The following is a 21,576-nucleotide window of genomic DNA, read 5'->3' on the forward strand; positions in this document are numbered from 1 at the left end:
CTGCCGCAGGGGCAGGACGTCATTCCCGTAGGTTGTGGAAACCCTACCAAACACAGCAAAATAATTGGAACATATAGTGATCCCGTGTAAATACTCAAGAGCGAGCGGAAAGTGAAACTAAATACTCGCCTTCGGACACTAGTTGATGGTCCAGGTGATCGCGACACTGGATCACTCTCTGAACTGAAATAAGAGCTTGAGAATTCATCTTCGGACTCTTCGCTACTCGTTGTATCAGAGAAATCTGCAGTCGAAGCAGCTGAATCGAGCCACAGACTCTTCTTTCTTCGCGCTGCCTGACGCGACGTCGACGCCATGCTTCTCAATCTCTGTCGCCGCCGCGCCCAAGATTAAAATTTCTCCTACGTCGCCACCTGCCGCGAGAGAGGCAAATGACACAAAGGAAAACTAAAGATGCGAAACGACCCCACTAGGTAGCGACACGTGTTCCATCGCGAAAATTTCGCATTTGAGAGCGCGCCTAATTTGATTGTGCATTTTTGCACGATATCCGGGCCACGGTCCCGAAAAATTAAGGAATGTGTAAAGAGCGATGGAACGAAAAATAGACATAATTTTTAGAGATTGGAAGAGAGTAGTGTGGATTGGAGAGCAAACAGGGGTAGGCAATATTCTAGTTAACATTAAGAGAAAAATAATGGAACTGGGCAGGCCATGTAATGCGTAGAGTAGATAACTGAGGGACCATTAGTGTTACAGAATGGGTGCCAAGGCAAGGGAAATGCTGTCAAGGATGGCAGGAAATTGGGTGGGGTGATAAAATTACAAAATTCGCAGGGGCAAGTTGGAGTTGTCTAGTGGAAGACTGGGATAATTGGAGATCGCTGGGAGAGGCCTTCGTCCTGCAGTGGACATAAAAATAGGATAATGTTTAAGCATTCACTGCATTTAACTTGACATGAATTCTGAATGTAGTCCCATCACATGGGTGAGCCACGCCATCAGTAGCGTGGCCCAGGAAGTTGCGTTTCCTCTCAGTCGCTGGAGTGGATGTCAATCTCAAGTTTTTCTTAAGTTGTCTTCCACTTCCAAGTTGAGGGCTGCTGAGGGCTTGACGCATTCAACGGCTCTTGAAGTGTCTGTGGCTGCCACACATGTCGTGATCCCTGCACTCGTTAAAGGCATTTTTTAACCACATGAGGATAGTCATTTTCAGATGGCATTGATACTCCTGTCGGGTATGGTGGTTCAGTTTGCTTAGTTCATCAATAATTTTAATCAACCAATAAACGAGATGCCGAAACGGGTAGTTGCTTTGTGTGACATTCCAATGAGTCAATCACATCAGATCGTACACTACCATAATGTAAACACTGAATGCATGCTCAACACACAGTACACGTGGTGCTAACGCCAAAGATACGAATCTGATGTCTACTAACGACGCAGGGAGCTTTTAGTTTCCAAACTAGACAGCAGTGATTTAAGCGCCGATTTCGGTAACAGTGGTGGTGTAGTCTCTTGACGTCGCAAACACAGGGTGGCCAGTTGAAAGTCATGAGTCGGGAACGCAACCTATCTTTAAAATTCAATTTCAGAAAACTATATGGTTTGTAGCCTTGTAGTTTGGCACAGATAATCAGTGTAAAATAGAACATACATTTCAAATTTTATTAAGATCAGTGGACACCGAAAAATCGCTGGAGTTTCCCTCTAATGGGGGGGGGGACGTGGCACTTGAAAGACGAAAATTGAAAATCTCATTCTCAGTCTTCATTTTTGCACTCCCGATACCTTTTTGCACCGATCTGAAACTTTTGGTTTCAAAATTATTCCTATTTTACAAGTTACAAGAGATAAAAATGGCGACTGCGTGCACCTGGACCTTTATATTGAAGTCTAAAATTGCTCTTTTTTAACAGCCCGCAAACTACATGCTCCACTGCCACCATTTTGGTCTTGTTGGAAAGCTCGCGTTTCAAGTGTTTCATTTCTTTTTTCAGTAAGCGACTATACTCGCTAGATAAAAGCGAAAAAGGCAAAATAATGTGCAGCGTGTGCTTCTAGTTGGCTGGCGCACATGACCAATATAGTGGTTTCCGATTGGCTAGGGAAGCTTGATTTCAACATTGGTGCACCTGCGCTGCCATTATGAAGAGGTATTTCGTTTTTGGAGGTGTGTTAACCCTAACGTGATCGGGCAGTTCACCATGCCCGGCAATGCGAAGAAGTTCTGATCTGTTCATCATTTCAGCAGTACATGAAAGACGAGCAGAAAGAGTGTTGGAGCTGCTACTGTGTTGCGGGAGCATGCGAGGAACAGTCGGGCTACATCTCCTGATAATGCTGTTGTGACCGAGGATGGTTCCCCGGAAAGCAGGTGCGGTGTGGACTTTGGCCGCGTTAGGATAAACAGTGATGTTATCAGTGACTGCGAGGTGCACGGGGACGCTACCCGTAATAGCGTGCGCAATGTAGACTTCGGCGGCGTTAGAATAGACACCACCGGTGTTATCTGTGTCGGAGAAGTGCACGAGGCGCGTGCCTGTGAAAAGGCTGCACTTGAGGGACAGTCAGTTCTGGCAACAGCACGGAAGGTTGAGCGTTTTGCAGGGGCGAGCGGTACAGCGATGGCGCTAGCATCGGATCAACCTACCGCTCATTACATGATAGTGAACCTGGAGTCCTTCAACTTGCTCCTTCGAGTTCTGCTATGTGAAACATGCAGTGAACCAGTGCAACTAGTGGGGTGGTGATAGCCTCGCAGCAAAGCTGTTTGCAACAATTGTGGGGACATCGCAGTTGGATGGAGCTTGCCCCATGTTGATGGGCTTGCCCCAAGAAGACATCAACCCATTTGTCATCAACCTCATGACTACGCAGGCGGTGATGTCTACAGGAAATGGCCAGACAGCCGTGGACGATGTATTTGCGGCAATGGCATTGTCCCTCAGTGGGATGCATCGCCACACGTTTCAGTGCCATTTGAAGTGAACTTTGGAACCTGCTGCCGCGCAAGTGGCCGAGGTCGCTATGAGCCAGTGTGAACGGAAAGCGGCCACACTGTATGAGGACCTATATTTTCGCTATAGAGAAGACATAGCAGTGTGCTATGATGGCACTTGGATGACTCGCTGTCACTCCTTGCAGAGGCGCCAGTGCTGTCATAGAGCTCAGGGTGTCTACCAACCGGGAAAACCGGGAATTCTCAGGAAATTTGAACAGTCTGGAAAAACTCGGGGAAAACTCAGGGAACTTGTGCTTCTATCAGGGAAATTTAGCTGTAACTTTATTGAAAGGGAACGAAAGCCTTGTTAATGCTGGCTCCAGTAACAGAGGAATCGCAACGAATCGTCATTGACGCCGTGTAATTGGCACAATGTATTGCCAGAGTAGTTAACGACAGATTTTCTAGACGCCCGATTTTTCGGACATGCCCGATAATTTGCACGGCTTTGCAGCACCACCACGTACTCCATATAGTCAATGTGTATTGACCTGACTGCAGGTCTGAAATGGCATTAATCAAAGCCATCACCGCCGCTATTTTGATTATCTCGCCGCCTCGAACCGGCACTCTCGCACGCAGATCCGCTGACAGCCGTAACTACCACCGCGGCAACGTTAGGCCTAGCTGCTTCTACGTTAGCTATTAAGCTTCTTGCCGTGCGGTGCCGTGTTTGTCATTGAAAGAATTCGCCGCTATCACCAATAACACAGACTCCGCCTTTGTAATCCTCGCGATTGACTTTGAAGCTCGCAGAGCACAGCGCGTTGTGTAATGTCAGTCTCCGAAAGTTAGCTTCGCCTCAGTACATTAGTGTTAGGCGGTGAAACATAAGCGTGGGAAGGGGCAATTGTCACGGGACACAGTATGTATTCCTTAATTATACACATGTGCACCCCCATCTCCTGTCACAGTATGAGCACCGATATGCCTAGTAAGTGTACTGGCAGGCCTTAAGAGCTTTTTCGGGCGATTCAAAGGCGGCCTTACAATGTCTTCTGTCATCTCTTCGTCGCGTGGAAAGGGGCAATTGTCACAGGACACAGTATGTATTCCTTAATTATACACACGTGCACCCCCATCTCCTGTCACAGTACGAGCACCGATATGCCTAGTGTGTAGTGGCAGGCCTTAAGAGCTTTTTCGGGCGATTCAAAGGCGGCCTTACAATGTCTTCTGTCATCTCTTCGTCGCGGGTCACATGAACAACTCGTGTCGGAGATACGAGAAATGCACCATCACATGATCACGAAAGGACACGACGTCTTGTTTCAGTGGCTGCCTGGTGATTGCGGTATCTCCGGCAACGACCTTGCTGACGAAGCTGCTAGGAAAGCACACGAAGGAGCAACCCTTGTTTCTATACCTTTATCGCGGACCGACGCAGCCCAACACTTAGGCAAGCTAGCGCACTTTGACATTGGAGAAGTGGCACACACCTGAATTCACTCAACATTGATTGCATTCCCTCGATCCCTGTATGCAACTGCGGCGAAATGAGGAAACAGTGCTGTGCTGCTTACGTTTGGGCGTCGCATTCACCAATGCATATGCATTTTTGGTTGGAATGGCTGATAGTGCCGAGTGCAATGCCTGCGGAGTCGAGGAAACCATAGAACACCTACTGTGCTACTGCCCAGCTTTTGAAGATGAAAGGCAAGACTTCTGCACAGCTCTCAATCAGCTAGATGGAAAGCCGTTCACCTTGAACAAGATCTTGGGACCATGGCCTTGCATATCGCAGCTACGAAAGGCCACAAAAGCGCTGCTGCGATATTTGAAAGATACCGGATTGAGTCAGTGTCTGTGATCCGGACTGAGTGACCGACTGATATCCCCAGTGGACTTTCTCTTTTAATCTTTCCGTCCCCCTTTCCCTTTCCCCAGTGTAGGGTAGCCACCCGGGCTCAGTCCTGGTTAACCTCCCTACCTTTCATTTATCATTTTCTCTCTTTTTTTTTTTCCGGGCGTGCCTGTGGCAATTTTAGCCTTTAAGGGCAGTTAAAGACAGGCATTCATTATTTTTGGACTGCCCGATTTTCGGATGTTTTTGCGGCCCCTAGGGAATCCGAAAAATCGGACGTTGACTGTACAACTGACCAAGAGGACGCTCCAGATGATCCATGTGGTGAAAGCGTGGTAGGAGGAGGATGAGAACAGAAAGGACAGACGCACTGAGGAATTAACGGGAAAGGAAGGGTGCCGCTGCCTTTTTGGAGGAGCTTGAGGTAAAGAAACTAAGTGTTGGCTGACGCTGAGATACAGGTGTCCCTCATCCAAACCAAAATAAACTGTTTTAAGCTATGAAACCCAACACTGAGATGTTGTGCACAAGCTGAGAGTATGTCAGGACAGCTGAGGTTGACTTCCCAGCTGCTGAGAGAGTACCTTAGTTGTGACAAAATTCAGGGCCTCATACAGATGAGCTTGCCATCAGTTGATAGAAATAGCTCATATTAAAAAATGTTTACTTATGTTGCATCTCCTTTTCATTCGTATTTGAAAATGTTCGACTCAATTTGGAATGGGCGTTGCCATTTCTTTCGTGGTGCATTTTACTAACACCTACCTTCTGTTTTCTTTTTAAATAAAATAGATATTAATCCTTACTATTCAAACTGGATTAAGTCATTTTTTTTTGTTTCAGCATGCTTACTAGAGTGACAGCATCGGGCAACGTGGTGTCAGCCTGTCTTGACATTAAACAAAGTTCTGGCTCATTCAGGAAATTTTGCAAAGGTGCTCAGGGAAAACCTGGAAAACTCAGGGAATTTGGAAATGTCAACTTGGTAGACACCCTGGAGCTGTTTGCAGGGTACGTGCTGGACTACGTTGTGCTCTCAAACTTTTGTTTGGGGTGCGAATTTGGACTGAAGTCAGATTGTGACGGCTACAAAGCTGGTCACATTGAAGTCGAAGCTAGCCTCACACTGTTTCAAAGGTCTTTAAGAGCAACATGGATTGAGGTACACAACAATCTTGTGCGATGGTGACAGCCGCACATCTACAGCTATCCAATAAGCACAAGTCCATGGATTTGTCGATGTCCACAAGGACTGTGTCAATCGCATCCAATAGCGCATGGGGTCGACACTTCATAACTTAGTACAAACACAAGGCAAGGGGAAGCAAAGCCTTGGTGGAAGAGGCCAGCTGAGAAAAGAACTTATCACTAGGCTGAGCGCGTGTTATGGCTTGGCTCTAAAAGCCAATGACGATGTGAATGCCATGCAGAAAGCTGTGATGGCAACATACAGGCATGTCATGTCCACTGAAGAACGTTCGGATCACAGCCTGTGCCCAAATGCTGAAAGTTCATGGTGTCGTCACAGTGCTGCTAGAGCAAAGGGAGAGCCTGAACCCAGCCACCACTACAACTTGCCAGAACTTGTGGCAGAAGCAATGCTGCCTGTATATACTCTGCTATATGAAAAGACCCTGCTGCAGAGGTGCCAGCAAGGAAAGATTCAAAATTCTAATGAATGCCTTCATCCTCTGATTTGGAGTTTAGTCTCAAAGGAACAGCATGCATCTCTCTTTGCCGTAAAAGCTGTGTTTGCGGAAGCTGTCCTACACTTCAACACTGGGAATCTGCATGCATCTGGTGCCATTCTACAGCAGCTACACGTGGACATTTCTGGCAGTGCATCTAAGAGAGCAACGGAGAAAGATCTATGTCGAAGGGCTAGCTCTATCAAGAAGCGAGAAACTTCTTTTGAGTGTGACAAAGCTGTTCAAGAAGAGGCATAAGGATGGGATGCATCCAGAATATGCTCCGCTGCTAAAATAGCCTCTGTCCTATTTCAGCTATCGGCATTTTTTTTTTTTGCCAGAGAGATAAGTGTATGCAGTAAGCAATATGCCCCATTTCAAGGCAGTACTCTTCTAAAAGTTCGTGAAATGGGTCACAAGTTTGACATGTAAGGATGGCTTTTCTTTCTAGCAACTTTGAGCTCCAACTCTTGTTCTAATTGGCCTAGAACATTAATACTTTATTGCACTCCCTCAACATTCTAGATAGTCTTTATACTTGAACCGCTGTGTTGGGATTTTTTGTTCAGATGCTAATTTTCCTCCAAACAAAGGACCCAGCTTGTAGATTGATTTTAGAGTATATTGGAAACTATGTATCCTATGGCAACTTTAATTGCATTTTCAGAATCTGCACGTGAAAATAGTGACAATTTCGTTCGAATCTGCCCATAAATTAAGTTTCAATTCAACTGTAGCCTCCCTCCTTAAACGGGTGTGCAACAGGTGCGCCATTATGTCATTTTTACATAATGGCATATTCTTGCACCGAAAGCATAAAATTTGTTGGAATTGCTCCATGCTGCACCAAAATGCCTAAACTTGCTGCAAAAGCTGTCACGCTAGTTTTAGCATAAAATAAAAGCTGCATTGGCAATCTGCTGTTTCTGCCATAGTCATTCATGTCTGATGCTGCTGATCCTACAGTGCAGTCCACTCATAACAATATCAATAACTGATCATCGCTATATCTGGACTGCCATAAAAAAGAGAAAAGGCTGCCGAACATACTCTTGTAGCTCTGAAACCAAATTCGCCACTTACGATAAAAAGTGGACATTCTAGAAAATTGGGTGTGAAAAATTAGAATTTTTTATACCTCTAAACAGTGTGTCAAGCTTTGGGAACACTGAAATAGTCAAATATCTGCACTTGCTTTTGCGGAAGTTTCAGGTTCACAACTGCAGTGTGCATCGCGCCCAGCAGCTGCGCGAACAGTGGCAGCTATAATTTAGCGTGCATGCAATCAATGAGACTCTATCGACGACAGTGCATTTTGTGTGAACATAGGGGCTTGTGTCAGACTGGCCACTGTCAATCTCGTCATCGCTGCCTGTTGCGACAATGATCGCCCTGTCAGATTCTTCGCAGAACAAGGCAGTGCTATCTGCGCTCGGAAACACCTCCATCAAAGTACCACGTATTTCACCGGTTGTAGTGACGTGCTCCCAGAGTTTGGTAATGTCAGCGGCTATTACTGTGTTGGTTTCACACGTGGGGGGGTTTCACCCTGGCGCCCAAAGCTCGCTATTTTCGTTTATTGGCATGGTCACTGGTTCTATACAATACAATACAACTATACAATACAGCTATACTTGAGTTGTAATACAACTCAAGTATAGTATACAACTCAAGTATACAACTCAAGTATAGGGCTTGTTGTAATACAACTCAAGTCTGCAGTGAAGCCCCTACCACACCCTCATAACCGGCAGCTGCTGTTTCTCCGCAAGGCTGCATATAGTCTGTACTCCAAACTTTCCCTGTTAGCTAAATAAGGCAGTAACCATAAAAATAAAATTGTAAGCGCGTAATTTTGTATGTTTTCATTCGTCTATTGTAGTGCAACTGTGAAAGCCTAATTCTTTATAGAACTGAAATAAGACGCTTGCTTCGCTGCAACTATTTATTGTCAAGTTTCACTTCAGTTTCATGAGGGAAGCGGATTCAGCAATGAGGTCACCAGTACCGTGGACTTTTGAAGAGTGAAATGCTCAGATTCCATACACTTGTCCGTGTCTGTTGCACACCTCGTTTCTGCTCATGAAGACTCTTCAAGAAGAGCAGATGCTCTGGATGCATCAAGTACCGTATTTACACGCTTGTAAGTCGACCCCCCCCCCCCCCCCATGTCGCGTGACTGGAACAAAAAAAAAAAACATAGCATACCCGAGGGTGCACTCGATAACGAAAATTCATTAGTCGCTGACATGGTCACTGGCCTACTTGTCTTCACTAGTGCTGCCATCATCGTTGCTGCAGTCCCACAGCGCGTCGTGGTCCAGCGAAATTTCACATTTGGCAAACGACCGCACCAGCAGCCCACGCCGAATGCACCCAACCACACGCAGCCGTCAGGGAGGCTCTTTTGACAGGTCCGGTTCGCATAATTTCGCGGTCTTCTGCCGCCAGCCACTCGTACTCACGGCGGAGCAGGGCCTTAAAATTAAGGCGAAGGTCCGGGCTTGTTTCATGACCATGTCTCACTTCACTGGCAGGGACCGATCACGCATTTCAGCGACATACGCCGCAAGCTTAGCCTACAGCTCCGGAAAGTGTCCAGACTTCGGCACGTGCGAAATTTCTCACTTGCCGTCACAGGTGAAAATTTCGCTTCGCTGCAGTCGCCACTCTCGCGCCACCCGTTCAGAAACATCGAAATTGCGGCCCGCTGCGCAGTGATTTGTTTCTTCGTCGTAAAGGATGGCAGCCCTCTTGAGCGCTGCTGTGAACGAGTGCCGAATGATTAGTGGGCCTGAAGCACTCATGACGACTGAGGAAGCATAGAAGTAGCACGTAGCCGGCAGTCAAGTGGAACGCGTCAAACCAATGCCAATGCCTTTCAACAGAGAAAGAGAAACCTGCGAGCGGTGTCTGCTCTGTCTTCCATGAACTACCGATACTCCCCGCAAGTGCTGCCGTTCTGAGGGTGCCACCGCAAATGGGAACAGCGGCGCTTCCATCAACTATCGCCTCCACCCCCCCCCCCCCCACGAGTGTTGCATGCACTGTAAAACTCTCAAAAATGTTGAAAAACCCTTCCGAAAGCGAACAAACACGTGGGATAGCAAAAAGATACAGGTAGGGCCATAGAGCAAACATAAAATTGTAACTACGTTGTACCTCCCATTGGTCTCGCTTTTTTGGGGAGGCCATGTTTTGGTTTCGAATGTAAGTCTACCCCCAACTTCAGACTTTCAAATTTTAAAAATGCGGTCGACTTACAATCGTGTAGATACAGTAAGACGCCATTTTGAAGTGGTCGCATGACGACAATTTTGTTTCTTCTGTGATTGGCTGACAGGCAACCCTGTGCAGTCCATGTGCCTTGGTTGCCAAGTGCCATTTTTTTAAAGTTGTATCCTACTATAGCCTTCATGATCGCCGCGTGGCACTCGCTGTTTTTACAATCGTCGATGTCGTCGACTGCGCGAGCTCGTGCTTTGAGTCTTGCAAAATTTGCAGCTTTGTCTCAAGCGCCAGAGCTTTGCACCTGGCCAGTGCACCGACCGCTCGTGCTCCCTGAGGAAGAGAGGGAGATTGTAGAAGGGGAGTGCAGGTGTGGTTGGCACCATCTTTTGGCCCGTTGCGCTAACTTGCGATGCTCTCCAAGGCTTTTGCAATCGACGCTCTGGCGGGACGTGCTGCACGGTGTGTTGGAAGGTAGCGGCACAGCTGACATTCTGCAAGGGTTCTGGTCCATAGAGCGCAGATCTTGCATTTCTCAAAGATAATGGCAAGCTGCCCGTCATGTTTTTTGTAACCTGTGCCATATGCACTCCAATCATTTTTATTCTGTAAATTTTCTTCTGATGATCATGGTCCCATCAGTCTTTAGGCCATCAGTAATTGGCCTAAATAACTGCACTTGCAGATTCTAGCCTGATCTGCATCTATGGCTACATGTCGCATAACCTACAATGGGCAGGCAATTCATTAAGTCTTGCATGCACTTCATTAATGATGGTTTAATTTTTAGCAAAGTTAGAACAATTGAGACCAACAAGCAATAGATTATTTCTCATAAATAATTGTTGCAGATTTCGCCTGATTCAGGAAACGTTTTTGTGAACATTTTTCTTGCGAATTGATGCTGCATATATAAAACCATAAAATGGTCCCAAATTCACAAAGTAAAACATTCTGGAGAGTTGGCAGGTATGGATGTGCGAAATACTAGCAATATACTCCATCTCAAGTCATTTGCAGCTCTGCCAAAGTAAGAGGTGTACACTGGTAATGTTCTTGTGCAGCTGAATGTAGTTCCAGGTGTAACTGCAGTAAATGGCAGGATTAGCGTTTTGTTCTTGCTAGGTACGTTTACTTTACAGTGATCCATGACATGTTAGGACATTTGTGCACACATTTCATGTACTGTGAATTTAGCAGCTGCTGAGCTGACGATGCTGTGTGGATGGACGCATCTCAGGAGACGTTTAAAGTAGATGTGCAACTAGGTGTACTTGTGTAATTTTGCATATTCACCATTACTTGTGCTACTCTATGCATGAGCATTGCATGCATTTTCTCTCCATTGTATGTTTCTTGTATATTTTTTCATGAACGTTGATGTGAAACAATCTGCAGGTGCTGTGGCAGCTGGGGAGCCCCTTGACATGGGGGCTGTACAGAAGGCCTTGCCCCCTGTACCCAAGGCGGCGGTAGTTCCAAAGCGAACAGCATTTCCGCAGCGGCCAGAGCATGGCCGGTTGGGCAGACCCATACAACTTGTGGCCAATCATTTTGAGATCGAGCTGCCACACGGCGACGTCTACCATTATGACGTTTCAATTGTCTCGTCTTCAAAGAAGGCAGAGGCCAAAGCACCAGACCAAAAGAAAATGCGGTGCCTCAGCACTCGTATAAATCGTCTAGTCGTTCAGAACCTCGTGGCAAAGTACAGAGGAGAGCTGAATAGGTGCCTTCCAGCGTTCGATGGGCGGAAGAACCTTTACACACGAAAGCCACTGCCCTTTAAAGAGCGCACGTTCAATGTTCCTTTTCAGGAAGGTGACCGGGAGGAGGAGTTCATAGTCACGGTGCAGTATGCAGCAACAGTTAATCTGGATGCACTGCACGCAGTTTACAACAGGACTGTGCGCACTGTTCCACAGGAAGTGATACAAGCGCTTGACATAATAATGAGGCACGGTCCGTGCATCACCCTCACGCCCGTGGGGCGTTCCATCTTCATGCCGCCAGGACCAAATGACAACAGTGAACTTGGAGGTGGCCACGAGGTGTGGTTTGGCTACTACACCAGTGTGCGGCCTGCCCAGTGGAAGCCGATGCTCAACATTGACCGTTCGGCGACTGCCTTTTATGAGGCCATTCCGGTCATTGAGTTTATGTGCAAGCTGCTATCCGAGGGCCCTCCCGGAGCACACTGTCAGAAGCCAGAAGCCTTCAGGAGGCTCACTGCATCTCAGTGCATAAAGCTTTCTAAAGAACTGAAGGACCTAAAAGTCAGGGTTCTCCACTTGAGCTACCCTCGAAAATACAAAGTTGCAAAGGTCACTCAGTTGCCAGCGCAGGAGCTGTGCTTCAACCTGGATGAGGGCACGAAAACTAATGTGGCAGAATACTTTCGCCAGAAGTATCCCAAGTACATGCGCTTCCCGAACTTGCCCTGCATCCAGGCAGGCACGCCAAACCGCCCAGTCTACCTGCCACTGGAGGCCTGCCACATTGTGGAAGGTCAGCCGTACCGGAAGAAGCTGAGCGAGTCGATGACGACTGAGATGATCCGGCGCACTGCACAACCGCCCGTACAGCGGTTCAGGTCCATCATGAGCTCTGTGCAGGATGTTGTCAACAAGAGCCGGCCATATCTGGATGAGTTTGGCATAAAAGTGAGCACGAATCCAACGCAGCTTAAGGGCCGTGTGCTGGAGCCACCATCCCTCACGTTTCATGGCCAGCAGACACTGCGGCCTCGTGATGGTGTGTGGGATCTGCGTTCCAGCCGGTTGCTGACTGCCAAGCCCATTGACAAGTGGGCACTGCTTGGTGTCAACTGCCGCCTGGAACAAGGGGCTATCAATAATATGGTGCGCCTGTTCAAGGATATTGGCGGTAACCTTGGCATGGCGGTCAACGATCCTCTTGTTACCAGGAGCGAGCAGACTGGCAGGAGACCCATTCTCCAAATTCTAAAGGAGCTCAAGGATTCCAATGTCGAACTGGTCATTGTTGTGCTTGGGCGCCAAGCATCCTATGCTGACATCAAGGAGGCGGCTGAAGTGAAGCTCGGCATTCGCACGCAGTGCATTAAGGAGCTGAACATGACACGCAAGTGCAATCCTGCACTTATTACCAACCTGTGCTTGAAAATCAATGCAAAGCTTGGCGGAACAAACAACGGGCTTCTCAGCCAGGAAAAGCCTGCTATCTTCAAGGATCCACTAATTATCATTGGGGCTGACGTCACCCACCCGGCACCAGGCGATCGGTAAGCAGGTTGTTAATCTTCCTAACACATTACAGCAGTTAGATCAAATTGCTCTAGCATAACGTGTAGGGGTGTGTAAGTAGTTACTAGAAATTGCATTGAAAATGAATTCATGGGTGCCAGAAGTAAATTTAATATTGAACAGACATTCTTGCAATGTAAAACTAAGCTATGTTCACATCCTAGTATTCATGTTGGCAAGTTGGTCATTAAGTTGCACATTGCGAGCCATTTATTAAATATGCAAATTGAGCATTTGGAACAAATAAGCAGTTAGTGTGCACACGTGATAGCTTTTGAGTGTCAGTGAATGCGGTCCCCACACCTACCCTTGAGCGACGAAGCCTTCATAACTGGTTTATATGGCACTGTTTACTGAACACTTGCGTACACAGGCACATCGAACTTATGTAGGCATGTCCAGAGTACAGTTCAACATTTTCATGTGAACTTGCTAGAGCCTTTTGTTCATGCCAGACTGGTACAATTGAACCGCTGCAAACCATTATCGTAACAGGGTGAAGCCATCTATTGCTGCCTGTGTCGGGAGCATGGACCCCATCCCGTCACGGTACCAGGCTTCTATTCGTGTACAGATCCAGAAGGAAGAAGCAGTTGCCCGGGTGGAAATCATTGAGGACTTAAAGGTGAGTTGAGTCTGCCAGACTAGCATATGTAGGAAATCTGTTTCATAGGCTCACATAGCTGATATGTGCAGTTTAGGTGGCTCCCATTTCTCAAGAACGTCTGCCCTCGCGAGGTCGCTATTCAACAAAATGCTTCTTACTTGGTTTGTACAAACTTGCTTGATGCCCTTGGGTTGATTTGCCAACTTGACAGTGAGAACTTTGGCACCCTTAATCCTCTCATGTTCTTGTCATATGCAACGCATGTTTTAATGCAGTCGCATGTCTTGCATCCGGTGAAACTATTCTGCCATGGCAAAGCTGCACTTTGCTTTCCACATGTTGCCATCAACAGTGTGCCTCCTGTCTCCACAATTTGTGCGCATCACTATGTGCAATGGGTGGCGCCCCTGTAGCTACAGCTTTCAAAGTAGGGTGCCTTGATTCAGATGCATGAAAAGTTCATCTAATTTTGGCATACATAGGGTTCGACATAGAGATGACAGTGTTGACCCTAAAAGCCTGTAGTAAATAATTGATGTTTCTTGCAATGTGAGGCAATGCAACTGTTCCTCCACCTTTGACATGAGGGACACTTTGCAGACGGTTTGCACAGGTGGGATTACAGGTGGCTCCAGTTTGAAGGAAGAAGGCATTGGGGTATGGACGAAGGAAACCTTTATTTGTAAGGATGTTTTACAAAGTAGCATGAAGAATCACAAAGTGGGCTCAGATAACATTGGGCAAACTCATCTCGGCAGAGCCAACAGTACCTTGCTTATAAACCTTAGAAGAGGAAGAAACAAGCTAAACTAGAAGAAAAAGATAAAACAAGGACTCGCCAACATTGTCTGTGGAGCCATGTGATAGAAAATATGGCGACATTTCCAATTAGCCAACAAAGTTTGAAGTACAATGCATTCCTATCTTTTAGATTTGCTTTTTCTCCTTTTACCACTCTTACCATTAAGAATTGATAAACCAACGAAGATGCTATAAGAAGAGGATGGCGGTGATGCCACCCCACTTTTCACACTAAATTGCTGTGACATGAATTTTCAGTCTCCTTGACCTTAATATGTTTAATAAACAAAGATAGACTGCATTGTATTCTGAAAGAGCTAAACTCGGCAAGTTTCCAGAACCTTTATTGAGCCACAATGCCTGAAATACGAAAATACACTGGAACCTTCGCAAATTGAGCAAGATAGTCTCATTGAGTCTCATTGAGATAGTCAATTGAGCAAGATAGTCGGGACCATATAAGGACGCACACAACGGCACTGATTCAATTTGGCGGCAGCAGTTGCGGCGGCATGTCCTCCTTCTAAGAAAATTCTTCTTGCCAACAGGTTGGTTTATTACTTGTGTACACTATCTAAAGATTAATTCTGCTGCAACTGCTGCCCAAACTTCTTGTTTCACTGTTCGTAGTGTATACCGGGTGTCCCAGCTAACTTGAACCAAGGGTTTAAAAATGAAATATTGGGGTCAGGAGAGTGAAACTACCTGCATATTGGTGACAGGCATTTGGCGCACCACAGGAAATTTTTTGTATTGCAATTACTTAACTAGTAATTAAAATAATTTTTTAAAATTTTTAATATTGACTTTAGACACTAAGTGTGATTCGCAAAGTTGGAGAGCACTTTCAGAAACCCCCATTCCATTATTCGCCATAAAGAAAACCTTACGTGTACCTCTTTTTTCGAGCTCGAAAGAAAGCCCGCGAAATACAAAAAAAACCACGTGACGAGCGCATTCGCGCGCCGCGATCGTGCTGCTCTCAACCGTGCTTTCAGTGAACGAAATCAGCTCCGGTATTCATTCGGCGGCCCCGTTTCAGAGGCAGGCCGATATCTTGGTGGTGGTTTCTTCGGCCGTGTCAGCCAGTTCGCGCGTGACGGTGTAAATTGCAGCGAGTGCGCTGCGCTTTGCAGTCGCGATAAAGACTGCCAAGCTCGAAGTTTTCAAATGAGAGGAGTTTTATTTGCCAGTTGCAAAGAAAATAAAAGTGGCGGTTTATGGCTTGGCTGTGCGGCGATGACAGCCGTGGCATGCGGTTGTCCTGACTCCATTTCATTTCGGTTTCTTACCAATTATAAAAAGTGCTCGAATAGGTCACCTTGTGCGACGATACAGCTATGGCATCTTGTAACCAAATCAGCCGTTGCATTTCGTATGACAGCCTCAGGCATGTTTAAACAGACTTCCGTTATTTTGTCTTTAAGGTCTTGCGGTGTGGAAGTTGGTGTGCTGTACACCTTGTCCTTGATATGACCCCACAAAAAGTAGTCCAGAGGTGTCATATCAGGAGACCTGGCTGGCCAGTTCACGGGACCTAGTCGTCCTATCCATTTCTGCGGGAACGCTGCGTCGAGCCAGGTCCGAGCCTTGGCGCTGCTGTGCGCGGGGGCGCCATCGTGTTGAAACCACACATTTGTGGCCCTGGCGAGCGGTAGATCCGAAAGGAAGTCGTCAACGGGTCCTCTGAGGATATCATTGGTGTAGCGATCTGCTGTCAGCGTCTGGTCGAAAAACACAGGCCCGATCAAACTACCGTCGAAAAGTCCACACCAAACACTAAATGACCACTGGTACTGGTGCTGCGTCTGTAAAACCCAGTAGGGATTTGAATCGCTCCAGTAATGAGCATTGTGCAGGTTCACCTGTGAATTGCGCGAAAAACTAGCTTCGTCACTCCATATCACTTTGTTCAAAAAATCCGGGTCGTCCTGCATCTTTATCAGAATCCAATTAGCAAAATCGGTCCTGTTTTGGAAGTCCCGTGGCAACAGATTTTGATGAAGCTGTACGTGGTACGGATGCAGGCGGTGTTTGCGCAGTATTCGCCAAACTGATGACCTGGAGACTCCGGTATCCTCGCTCACGCTGCGCACGCTTGCTTGGGGTTCCAGAGCGAACAGCGATAAAATATGCGTCTCGAAGTCCTCGTCAAAAACAGGTGCTCTGTGTCGTGTGGACGTAAAACTGCCCATCCGTCGCAGCGTCTCGAAGGCACGCAGGATCGTTACTGAACTTGGCCGCCTGCCTGGGTGCCATTGTTGCATAAGGTCTGCAGCGCGCCTTCTGTTCCCATGACATGCACCTAGAGCCAGAACCATGTCTGCTTTCTCTTCATTTGTAAACGGCATGTCTGCAGTGCTAGTAATCACTACACCAAAGATTCAGTCTCGCATGAGAGTGGCATAAGAAGAGCACACGACAAACTGTGCTTCACCGCTGCTTCCAGCTTTCAAAATCCTCATTAGGAAACTGCAACACACAGCCGCCAACACCTCGCGGCGAAACATTATTCCCTGTATTTCTCTTTTGCTTCTGAGTGACAAAGCAGACTCGCCATCTCAGTATCTTATCAGATTGGGACTAAGTCGTCGTCGCCGGGTGCCAACTAGCTGACGCGGACGAAAAACCCCCGCCAAGATATCGGCCTGCCGCTGCAACGGGGCCGTCGAATAAAGGCCGGAGCTGATTTCGTTCACTGAAAGCACGGTTGAGAGCAGCACGATCGCGACGCGCAAATGTGCTCGTCACGTGATTTTTTTTGTATTTCGCGGGCTTTCTTTCGAGCTCGGAAAAAGAGGTACACGTAAGGTTTTCTTTATGGCGAATAATGGAATGCGGGTTTCTGAAAGTGCTCTCCAACTTTGCGAATCACATTTAGTGTCTAAAGTCAATATTAAAAAATTTAAAAAATTATCTTAATTATTAGTTAAGTAATTGCGATACAAAAAATTTCCCGTGGTGCGCCAAATGCCTATCACCAATATGCAGTTAGTTTCACTCTCCTGACTCCAATATTTCATTTTTAAACCCTTGGTTCAAGTTAGCTGGGACACCCGGTATACTTCACTATGCCTACCACAGCGGAACTGGCGAAAAAAATTGCATCTCTTGAAGCAGTGCTGAACGAGAAGTTGGACACACTGATCGATGACTTAGTGTCACGAATTAACATCAAGCTACAGTATGTAAGGCTAGGTGAGCACGCTTCCCTCTGTGAAAGTGTTCAGTTCATGAACAAGGAACTAGACACGATAAAACTAAAACAGGAAGAACTCGTAACCTCAAACAAGGCGCTCTTGTCGCGTAACGAAGCACTCGAAAGAAAAGTGGCTGATTTAGAGCAATATTCGAGAATGAATAATGTGGAAATTAAGGGAATCCCTACATCGCAGGGTGAAGACTGCGGAGTCATACTGAAGCGAATTGGCGATGCTATCGAGTACCCTCTCTTACCCGCTGATATCGACACTGCTCACCGTGTGGCCTCTAAATCAAATGAGAAGAGCATCATTGCTCGCTTCTGCTCACGCGATAAGAAAAACGAGTTCATCAGGAAGGCAAGAAGAGCTAGGCTTCGCACTGACCACATTGGTTTCACAGGTGGCATTAGCACGCCTGTCTATGTAAATGACCACTTGACCATTGATAACAAGATGTTCTCGAAGGCGCTGGCACTCAAAAAAGAAAATAAGTGGAAATACTTATGGACAGAAAACTGCCAGATAAAAGCCCGCAAAACTGATGATAGCAGGGTCTATCGCATTTTCACTGAGTCCGACCTTCGAATCTTCACGTAATTCACTGTAAATATTTTTTTTCCGTTTTTTCCATGGCCTTGCTCTACCCTGTTGACGTAAAATCTTGTCTTACTGCAAAAAAAAAAAAACCATCACTCATTCACTTCAATGCTCGTAGCCTTCGAAAGAACATAGATGGAATTAATAACTTCATTGCCTCACTTCACCATGTCTTCACTTTTATCTGCATATCGGAGACTTGGCTTTCTGATTCCGACAACAACATGAGCGGTTTTCCATCTTATCAACCGGAGTATTGTCATCGTCAATCTAACAGTCATGGTGGCGCCACCATTTTTGTTTCACAAGCTGTCACCTACGCTCGCAGATTTGATCTGGCAGTTAACGTGAATCATTGTGAGTCTGTGTGGATAGAAGTCGATCGGTCATTCCTTAATAACAATAAGAACTTGATCCTTGGTTGCATTTATCGCTCACCGTCATCTTCGCTTAACGATTTCTTGCTTTCTCTTGATGCAGTATTGTCGAAGTTAGCTCTTGAAAATACGGATGTGGTGATTGTAGGTGATATTAATATTAACTTGCTTGACACTGAAGCTACCTCGTACACAACTTACACAGATTGTTTTGCTGGATTCGGTTTTGAATCGCTCATTGACTGCCCAACTAGGGTAGCCTCTCGTGGGAGCAGTACGCTTATTGATCACGTGTTATCTAACATATCACCACCGCCTTGCTCTGGGGTTATTAATACTGACATAACCGGTCATTTTCCTGTTTTTCTTACATTTAACAATGAAATACATGAGAACGATAATAGCTACTTTTCTTCCGTATTTAGTGCAGATACCTTTATTGAAGCCATCAGTAAAACTGATTGGTCGCCAATTAATTCTATGTCTGATCCCGAAGAAGCACTAAACAAATTCTGCAGTTCATTTTTATTGGCCGTTTCAACTAACACACGCACTGTTAAATGTGGGAAAAAGTATAAATATCCGTGCAACCCATGGATGACAAACGGTCTTCTGGAAAGCTTAAGAAGGAAAACATGTACAAGAAAACTAAACGTCAGCCCTTTAATACTAGACTAGCTAGACGCTATAGTAGGTACTGTAAATTACTGAATGTTTTACTTAAACAGGCAAAAAAAAAGTACTATGAAAATAAATTTGATCAGAATAAGGACAACCCCAAAAAGCAATGGCAGTTATTGAACTCTTTTCTAAACAAATCGTCTGTTGATGCCTCTATAACCAAAATAAATTACAGTGGTCTCACTCTTTCTGAGCCCAACGAAATTGCTAACGCGTTTTCGGACTATTTTCTTCTGTTTACACTAATAACAACATACATGCGCAGTTTCATAATACTTTGAGCCGTACGACACAATCATTCTTTTTGTTACCAGCTACACCAAATGAAGTGTGCTCCACGATTGCTAACCTTAAAAATACAGGGCCTGGCTTAGACAATATTTGTGTCAGGCATTTAAAACTGGTTGCGCATTTAGTTTGTGACACGCTCTGTAATATTATCAACCTTATGTTCAAAGAAGGTGCATTCCCTTCATTTTTAAAGAATGCCAAGATTATTCCTGTTTTTAAAAAAGGCGACAAACATACAGTTAATAATTACCGACCAATTGCAATTCTTTCCTGCCTTAGTAAACTCATTGAGAAATTATTTGTTAAACGTCTTAATAACTACTTAACAAAGTTTAAATTGCTAAAGAACAATCAATTTGGTTTCCGCCCAGGAAGTTCCACGAATCTAGCTGTTCTATCTCTAACTGACTACATAAAAAAATGTATCGACTCGGGAAACTTTGTCGGATCTGTATTTTTAGACTTCAGTAAAGCTTATGACACGGTTAACCATCAAGCCTTGTTTAATAAACTTGACTCTTATGGTATAACCGGTCCTGCGCTAACATTCTTAAAAAATTATTTACGTGACCGGCCATACACAGTACATGCAGCAAATACTTTCTCAGTAACAAAATGTATTAACCAAGGTGTACCACAGGGATCAGTTCTGGGCCCTTTGCTTTTTCTTTTATATATTAATGATCTTCCGGATTCTCTTAACTCCACCAACTGCGTTCATTGCATTTTATACGCAGATGACACAACCATAGCTTCATCTGACAAATCTGTTACTACTCTTACTTCTAAGTTAAATATTGCATTAAGTAACATTATAAAATGGTGTAGCAACAATTACTTAGTTCTTAATCCTTTAAAAACTAAATTTATGTTATTCAAAAGTGCTCAAAGGGCCTTAACTTCTATTCCTGAAGTAAAGCTTGGAAGTCATTCAATTCCCGTTAGCACCGATGTCACTTTTCTTGGCATACATCTTGACCCTAACCTTACATTTCGCTCTCACTTCCAACATCTCAAGCACAAGACTGCGTTTGGTATACGTGCATTAATTAAAGCTCGCCCTTTTTTTTCTCGTGAGGCTCTGCTAGCGTTGTATTATGCGTTCATTCATAGTCACATTAATTATGGCATTGTTTCATGGGGCAACACGTACGCTTGTCACTTATCATCAATTCAACATATCCAAAATCAGTCAATACGCATTATCACTTCTAGCTCCATGCAATCCAATGCCTCTTTGTTACTTCGCGCGTATAATATTTTGCCTATTAATAATTTGTTCCAGTTTAACATACTCGTCTTACTCCACAAGTTGCTTCATAATAACCTTATGTATCCGTTCATTGCAACTGACCTTTTGCAGAATAAAAATATGACCAGATTTGCAGCTAACAATTTCTTGTTACCCATGGTTCATACCAATTACGGCAAAAAAACATCTTCCTTCGCTGCAATTTCTCTTTGGAATGAATTACCATCAACCATAAAATCCTGTACTTCTCTTACAATTTTTGAAAATCACCTTAAGCATCATTTACTGCGATAACTTAACTACGATCTAGCGGTGTACCTCGGACATTTATCTCACATGTCATTTGTTGTATTTCATCCATGCTTTTTTCCGACTTTCTGTTATAACGTGCTTTTTCGTGTTTGATTGTAAATGACATGTCTAATGATGTATTTGATCTGTAGATGTTGTTTATAATACGCTAATTTGCTGACTATTTATATCACCATCAATGTTGTTGTTATTAACCGAGGGTCCCACTACAGTTCTTTCACTTTGGGACCCTCGTCTGTATATTTCTCATGTAATTACTTCTTTTTTTGGAACGAATAAATCTGAATCTGAATCTGAACTTCTGAGTAAATATCCAGAGTTGCAAGCCTAGACGTTATACTGATGTATGAATGCTGGAGTTATGCGAAGTGTTAAGAATGGGACTTCGAGCTGAATATTCTTTTTAGAGCGCAGCTCTTAGTGCAGGAAGTGCAGATATCAGGCTGTGATCGCAATGACGAAACATGATCCTGATGCACTGAT

At 45.2% G+C, this 21,576-nt stretch overlaps 1 protein-coding gene across 3 annotated transcripts in view; it reads left to right on the plus strand.

Annotated features, from left to right (window-relative positions):
* LOC142589557 (protein argonaute-2-like) overlaps nt 1–21,576 on the plus strand; it is a 76,248-nt gene that overhangs the window by 53,019 nt on the left and 1,653 nt on the right. For all 3 annotated transcript variants that reach the window (XM_075701010.1, XM_075701009.1, XM_075701011.1), the window contains 2 exons: nt 11,087–12,950; nt 13,468–13,597. In XM_075701010.1, the coding sequence (XP_075557125.1) occupies nt 11,087–12,950; nt 13,468–13,597 (1,994 nt within the window). The remainder of the gene's footprint in view (nt 1–11,086; nt 12,951–13,467; nt 13,598–21,576) is intronic.

This window comes from Dermacentor variabilis, chromosome 8 (assembly GCF_050947875.1).
Source record: "Dermacentor variabilis isolate Ectoservices chromosome 8, ASM5094787v1, whole genome shotgun sequence".
Taxonomy (NCBI): Eukaryota; Metazoa; Arthropoda; class Arachnida; order Ixodida; family Ixodidae; genus Dermacentor; species Dermacentor variabilis.